Genomic DNA, 8,458 nt, shown 5'->3' with positions numbered 1-8,458 from the left:
GAGTTATAGACCATCTTAAAAATAAAATGACGATAATTATTATTGTGTTATGCCTAGTCAGTCTATATAGTCCTGTACTCCTGTAATACGTATATTAATACGAATTTTCTACAAAAAAAAAACATTAAAACGCAATTTAATATGTTTGCCTCAAAATATAATAATAAAATTATAACTTAAACTCTAATAGTTTGCCGACCACCTAATGATTAGAACAGAAAACAAAAACGCCCACAGTCGCGTATTTGTTTCAATAGCGAATTCTAATTATGTGTGTTCCGGGGTTAAGTTGCGGTGGCGTAGCGTAGTTTAAACTGTATCAGCATAATAATGTGTAGTAATAAGATTCAAAATATATAATAGCCAATGGGTGTATTATTTACTCTATCGCAATATATATAGATATATTTACACGATATATATCTCGTTTCAATGTTAATGTCGTAACGATTGGTTCAAGGTTACGACCAGACATGTCCGTACCTGGGTGGAGTACCGCGAGAGCAACCACCTCCCCTGCACTCGGTATGCGAAGACACGTTAGTATAAAAGACTCTGCGCCGACTGGCAACAGCATCAAATCATCTGCAGCAGACGGTCCAGGCTAACTGTGCGATATCAAATAATTTTTTACGTTTTTGCTTGAGCAATCTCACCACACACCAGAAACATGAAGGTAAGCGTTTTCTGACATTTTTATAATAATTTTCAATAGGTAGTATTAAGAATTAGGTACGGTTAATAGTATGTATATAATGCGACGACTTGTTGTGTGTGTAAGTAGGTACAACTTTGGATCTTAAAAGTGTAAAGTATTGATTCAAAGTACATTGATTGGATTTTGAGTGGTTTATATTTTTCAATCGTGGTGGACTTCACATAATTATATTATATAGCTATAATTATTTAATACCAAGATTTCCTTTCTTCGTATAAGTTATCGTTGACTTTCAACTGGCTTTTGTATCGGCTCGTGAATTGTGATGGATGAAATTCGAACTTAGTTACTTTAATAGTTAAATGTATACACATAATACGCGCAAAATAGTAAAACTTATAAGTATAATAGTATAATAGGTATCAAATCATGTTAAATATATTCATCCGACTACCCGAATCGCTATATAATTACGTATAAACTATAATATAGACATACCAAGTACCTAGAGAAGACCCGTATAAATAGGAAGGACTCGGGGAGCCTTATCAGGTCCTACACCGCAAAACCATTTCTAATCCTATGATAGGATATATTTCATTAATTTTAGTTCTTACATAACAAAATCCGATTATTAATATTGTCATAATTATTATTCTAATTTCTATAGTTCTGTTGTTTTTATAAGGAAATATATTATAATAAATTACTTTAAACTGTGTAAACAGAAAGGGCGTTGGGTGGTGAAGCCTACCACTTAACTATAATTTTCAAAAATATATTGGACTCATGTGCTATGGACCCTATATTTACGCCCATGATATGTATTTATATATTTATTTTTGTTATTGTCATGTAAATAAATAACAATAATAACAAACTATACAATATGGTTATTAATAACATGCCATCCGGTCTACAGGTTATTATGGTAACGCTGTTGTTGGCCGCAGTCGCCCTGTCCACCGCCGAAGCCGGAGCAATCAACTACTACTCTGCCCCAGCATTAGTACCTGCACCAGCATACTACGCCGCCCCAGCACCAGCTTTGGTCAGGACTCCGAGCCTGGACAGCGCCGTGGTACACTCTGAACGCGTCGGAGGCAACTTCGCGTACAGTTCCGTCGAGGGACACGCGTACACCGCCCTCTCACCGGTCGTACACCCTGCCCCAGTGGCCATCGCCTACAAGGCCCAGCCGCTCGTCGCCCCGTACCCCGTCGTCCACGCCGCCCCGTTACCAGCCGTCTACGCTCCGGCCAAGTCCTTCTACTACGCTCACTAACCTGCACCACCGACAATGACAACGACGATAAGGCCCACGCTCAGTGTTTGATCTAGTTTCCGTTTTTTCCCCATAAAAACGCCGACGCAGCGTACTGCGCATTATCGCGAATCTATATTTTAATAATAATTATTATTTCGTGTTTATAATGTCGGTACGCGATAATATAATAATTAATAATATTCCATTTTATTATTATTACTATGCGTCGGTACATCCATCTCGCCTGTATAATATATACGCGTGACTTAAAATTTACTTCCCCTCCCCCAACCACCTAACAAACGTACACGGATGCGTTTAATATTTCTGTACTTTTTTTTTCAATATTACCGAATAAAAAATATTTCTGATTTGAAATGTTGTTGTTTTATATTTTTTATTGACATCGTGATAGAATTGTGTACGGTGTCAAAAAATAGGCACTTATAATATTTAATATTATATTATATTATTACCCTATAATAAATTAAAATGACTAGTAAGTGGAAGTGGGTTCATAAATAATTTAACGTATATTACATTGTTTTAGTCCTAAAGTACTGATATTATAGTATATTAATAATTTATATATGAAAAGAATGAATTCACTTAAACTTTATGATTATTGTTTTCGATTCGACAATCATATTATGGTATAAATACAGATTAGACATTATAGTATTACTTGATTAGAACCTTTACGTCTTATAGCTGTCATCATTAATCCGTATTAACATCATAATATGTTTGTGGAATTAGTATATTGCAATTTGCAATCATAGATAATATAAGAATTCTTATATTATCTATGTTTGCAATACGCCCAGACATATTTTCTAAAAAATCATTACTATAAATTATAATGACAATCGAAGATTTTATCGTTATTGGAAAATCATCTTTACCCGAGTAGCAAATTTGGAATGCAGGGTCGATGTTTGAGAGCTGTGCTTAAAGCATCGTTCAGACACTGTGCAAAGGGATAGAAATAATTTTTATCTTTTCAAAACGCATGTAACTTTGTAATATACTAATATGTTACAGCGGCCCAACTGGGTTCTACCTACTTATATTTAGCATGAGTCGAGTGTGTATAATTATTATATTCGATAGATAACTACAATTATATTATATAATATATAAATAAAAACAATGAATAATTCGACGTTTTATCAAATCCAGAATATATTGCATATTAGATTTCTCTGTTAAGGGCATCGGAGCCGGTTCGTTTTCAGTACAAAAACATTTAAGGGGCACCAGCGTGTCATGTTTTAAGGAGTAATATTTAGGCAATTTACATAACTAAAAAACATTTAGGCTATGTCTATGTGTAAGTAATAAATTAACATTAATGTGTGTTTCCGAGAATCGCTGTAATGCCGCATTGGGCAGCCGCTGCCGGAAGCAACTCTCGCATGTGCACACACTTGTCAATGATTCGCGAAAAATTAAAATATAATTGTTTGCATAACTATAAAAACAACTTTAAGCGGTATAGAAATTAAACATACTTCCTGAGGTTCGATTGTAATTTCGCAAAATATGGTTGAATTCATAAGCTTCTAGACTAAACTCTTTAGGAATCTTTTTTTGATTTAAAATCAGATGTGCCAAAAATAAATACATAATATGTAAATCAAATTATTTCATAGGATTTTTGAAAAAATCTGAATTCAAGTTCTTTTAAAATATAAAATTGATAACAGACTTCCTAAAAAGCCTAGATATTTTGTCAAAGAATTCATAAACGTATAAAAATTTAAATCGGACATTCCGAAGTATGTGTAATTTACAATTACCATTTATAAAATGTGTTTTTGTTTTTGCCTTTTGGAGATCTCTTAGAGCTGGAAGCCACTGTTCGTGTTCATGCACATCTTGCACACCAAATTGCCTATACTGGACTCCTGGATCGGTATTCAAACCCCAATAAATTATTATATAATAATAATATACCGTATAGTTTTGCCTAAATTTGTAACTTAAGGAGTTTTACGATTACAAATCAACCGAACAAAATATGTATGTACAGTTAACAGGGTTACATAAAATAAGTTTTTATCTATTATTATTTATTATTTACTTTAGGTTGCTCTTAGTAACTATTATCGGAGGAGCAACATATAGACAATTGTTCCTCAATTTTGGTTGTATTACAATGATTCAGAAAAAAATATAGGTACCTGGTTTCACAGAATGTTAACTGATGAAGTATTTTTAAAAGGGATGAAGTATAGTTTTAGAAAACTATTACTATTAACTATTTTTGACCATTTATATGTTAAATATGATACTGTAATTCTTTGAATGTAGACTGCAACCAGTATGTACATAATACATAATATAATATACTATTACAATTGTATATTTCTATTTTCGTGTTGTTATGATGATGATAAAATTGATAATTTTTTTCATATAGTTGTAAATAGTTGCCATCATATCAAAAGATTTAACTTTATATCATAGTATTATCATCGAATTGAAAACAATAATCATAAAGGTTAAGTGAATTAATTATTTTCATATTTAAATTTAAATTATATATACATTTTTAATATACTATAATATTAGTTATAATACTATAACTAAAACAATGTATTATTTAATATACGTTAAATTATTCATGAATTCACTTCCACTTACTAGTCCTTTTACTTTATTATAGGGTATACCTTTTACAAATATTAATAATAGGATAAGTACCTATTTTTTGTCATCGTACACAATTCTATCACGATGTCAATAAAAAATATAAAACAACAGCATTTTTTCAAATCAGAAATATTTTTTATTCGGTAATATTGAAAAAAAAGTACACAAATATTAAACGCATCCGTGTACGTTTGTTAGGGGAGGGGAAGTAAATTTTAAGTCACGCGTATGTATTATACAGGCGAGATGGATGTACCGACGCATAGTTATAATAATAAAATGGAATATTATTAATTATTATATTATCGCGTACTGACATTATAAACACGAAATAATAATTATTATTATAATATAGATTCGCGATAATGCGCAGTACGCTGCGTCGGTGTTTTTATGGGGAAAAAACGGAAACTAGATCAAACACTGAGCGTGGGCCTTGTCGTCGTTGTCATTGTCGGTGGTGCAGGTTAGTGAGCGTAGTAGAAGGACTTGGCCGGAGCGTAGACGGCTGGTAACGGGGCGGCGTGGACGACGGGGTACGGGGCGACGAGCGGCTGGGCCTTGTAGGCGATGGCCACTGGGGCAGGGTGTACGACCGGAGTGAGGCCGGTGTATGCGTGTCCCTCGACGGAGCTGTACGCGAAGTTGCCTCCGACGCGTTCAGAGTGTACCACGGCGGTGTCCAGGCTTGGGGTCCTGACCAAAGCTGGTGCTGGGGCGGCGTAGTATGCTGGTGCAGGTACTAATGCTGGGGCAGAGTAGTAGTTGATTGCTCCGGCTTCGGCGGTGGACAGGGCGACTGCGGCCAACAACAGCGTTACCATAATAACCTGTAGACCGGATGGCATGTTATTAATAACCATATTGTATAGTTTGTTATTATTGTTATTTATTTACATGACAATAACAAAAATAAATATATAAATACATATCATGGGCGTAAATATAGGGTCCATAGCACTTGAGTCCAATATATTTTTGAAAATTATAGTTAAGTGGTAGGCTTCACCACCCAACGCCCTTTCTGTTTACACAGTTTAAAGTAATTTATTATAATATATTTCCTTATAAAAACAACAGAACTATAGAAATTAGAATAATAATTATGACAATATTAATAATCGGATTTTGTTATGTAAGAACTAAAATTAATGAAATATATCCTATCATAGGATTAGAAATGGTTTTGCGGTGTAGGACCTGATAAGGCTCCCCGAGTCCTTCCTATTTATACGGGTCTTCTCTAGGTACTTGGTATGTCTATATTATAGTTTATACGTAATTATATAGCGATTCGGGTAGTCGGATGAATATATTTAACATGATTTGATACCTATTATACTATTATACTTATAAGTTTCACTATTTTGCGCGTATTATGTGTATACATTTAACTAGGTATTAAAGTAATTAAGTTCGAATTTCATCCATCACAATTCACGAGCCGATACAAAAGCCAGTTGAAAGTCAACGATAACTTATACGAAGAAAGGAAATCTTGGTATTAAATAATTATAGCTATATAATATAATTATGTGAAGTCCGCCACGATCGAAAAATATAAACCACTCAAAATCCGATCAATGTACTTTGAATCAATACTTTACACTTTTAAGATCCAAAGTTGTACCTACTTACACACACAACAAGTCGTCGCATTATGTACATACAATTAACCGTACCTAATTCTTAATACTACCTATTGAAAATTATTATAACAATGTCAGAAAACGCTTACCTTCATGTTTCTGGTGTGTGGTGAGATTGCTCAAGCAAAAACGTAAAAAATTATTTGATATCGCACAGTTAGCCTGGACCGTCTGCTGCAGATGATTTGATGCTGTTGCCAGTCGGCGCAGAGTCTTTTATACTAACGTGTCTTCGGATACCGAGTGCAGGGGAGGTGGTTGCTCTCGCGGTACTCCACCCAGGTACGGACATGTCTGGTCGTAACCTTGAACCAATCGTTACGACATTAACATTGAAACGAGATATATATCGTGTAAATATATCTATATATATTGCGATAGAGTAAATAATACACCCATTGGCTATTATATATTTTGAATCTTATTACTACACATTATTATGCTGATACAGTTTAAACTACGCTACGCCACCGCAACTTAACCCCGGAACACACATAATTGGAATTCGCTATTGAAACAAATACGCGACTGTGGGCGTTTTTGTTTTCTGTTCTAATCATTAGGTGGTCGGCAAACTATTAGAGTTTAAGTTATAATTTTATTATTATAATTTTGAGGCAAACATATTAAATTGCGTTTTAATGTTTTTTTTTTTTGTAGAAAATTCGTATTAATATACGTATTACAGGAGTACAGGACTATATAGACTGACTAGGCATAACACAATAATAATTATCGTCATTTTATTTTTAAGATGGTCTATAACTCCAAACCGCAGATTTATACTCAAATGGCTCATTAGTGCCTTAATGAATTTGCAAACATTGTTATGTCGAACACGCTCGTATTTAGGATAACTGTTAACTACGATTCCTTGTTATTAATGATATCGGTTTAAGGTTTAACTAGGTAGCTATTTAAGTTTATTTTATTCTATATGAATTGTTCAGGTTCTTATACAAAGTAATAGGTAAAAGTGTTGTACCTATAACAAGTATGTAGGTATATCTTACTATATATTATATAAATTACTATAATCACACTCGATTATATTTGAAATTTGAATATTTTTATTTTTTTCGCAATCCTAATTTCCAATTTGGAAGAACATCCTATAGGGGAGATTTGGGCAAATCAGATACCCCGGACAAATTGAATAACGTTATTTGTTTAAGATTTTTAAATATTGTAAAAACAAATCGGCAGTACTGTACTTGGCTTTAGCGGGCAACTAATTGTATAATGGTAACTATTGGTAATAACAAACAATAATAATTTTCCAATTTGATGATGGTTTTGAAAATTAATTTTTAATTATGTTAATTTTAATTCTTATAATATATCAAAATACTTATGAGAAGAGTATCAATACATTTATTCTTATGCATATATTTTTGTATTTTATCACCAATAGTTCAAACTATCAAATGTTGTCAAGAAAAAAACTTAACCGGGCAATATGAACAGGGTAGATGGATATGAGTCCTGATTGATTTATATTTTATATTAATCCTTACTATTTTAAAATTATTCATAATTATACAAAGTTATTTTTAATCTGTTTAAAAGCCATAAAAAGTATTATATTATACATATCATTGTTTATAAAGGGTAACATTTTTTATTTTTTTGAAAATCATGTTATACATGTTATGTTATTTTCAACTTTGTTTACACTTTACATAACTTAGTAGTAAGTTTAAATAGCTTAAATGTTATAATTATTATTTTTAACTAAATAGTTTAATTTTTCCACTTTGCTGTTAATTCAACTCAACAAGGTGAATAATTAATTTTTTTTTTTGCTAATTAAGAGGTATATTATTATGGATTCCAAAAGTTGAAGGTTCATAAATTAGAACTGTTACTATACATTTTTTATTATTGAATTAAGTCTAAACACACTTTTTAATGTTATTTTGTGCTTCTAAACTAAACATATTCACTTTGCCCGGGTCTCCCTAGATATACCAAAAAAATCGAAGAACCTTGATAAATATATAAGAATTATGTTTACATATAATTCTTATTATTTATGTTTTTATTCAAAAATTAAGTTGTAATTACATTACAGCTTATATGGTATAATATAAATTGTCAATCAATATAATATATAATATTGGAGTAATTATTAGAGCAATACGACAGCCTACGAGACTACGAGAGAGATATATTTCTCAACAAAATAACAAAATACCACCTGTACCTACTTGGTTACTGGTTAGG

At 32.3% G+C, this 8,458-nt stretch overlaps 2 protein-coding genes across 2 annotated transcripts; one reads left to right on the top strand and one right to left on the bottom strand.

Annotated features, from left to right (window-relative positions):
• Window positions 1-526: 526 nt before the first annotated feature.
• Window positions 527-2,303, top strand: LOC100572399 (cuticle protein 16.5). The gene is made up of 2 exons (XM_003246442.4): window positions 527-676; window positions 1,581-2,303. The coding sequence occupies exons 1-2, from the start codon at window positions 671-673 to the stop codon at window positions 1,941-1,943; spliced, it is 369 nt and encodes a 122-aa protein (XP_003246490.1). The 5' UTR covers window positions 527-670; the 3' UTR covers window positions 1,944-2,303.
• Window positions 2,304-4,696: 2,393 nt separating this feature from the next.
• Window positions 4,697-6,471, bottom strand: LOC100572479. Its single transcript, XM_003246443.4, has 2 exons — window positions 6,322-6,471; window positions 4,697-5,413 (listed from the first exon to the last, which is right to left on the bottom strand). Exons 1-2 carry the CDS (start codon window positions 6,325-6,327, stop codon window positions 5,051-5,053), a joined length of 369 nt encoding a protein of 122 aa, XP_003246491.1. The 5' UTR covers window positions 6,328-6,471; the 3' UTR covers window positions 4,697-5,050.
• Between the last annotated feature and the right edge of the window lie 1,987 nt (window positions 6,472-8,458).

The sequence above is a fragment of the Acyrthosiphon pisum genome, chromosome A1, assembly GCF_005508785.2.
Source record: "Acyrthosiphon pisum isolate AL4f chromosome A1, pea_aphid_22Mar2018_4r6ur, whole genome shotgun sequence".
Taxonomy (NCBI): Eukaryota; Metazoa; Arthropoda; class Insecta; order Hemiptera; family Aphididae; genus Acyrthosiphon; species Acyrthosiphon pisum.
The sequence above is the reverse complement of the archived record's forward strand: the minus strand, read 5'-3'. Positions and strand labels throughout refer to the sequence as shown.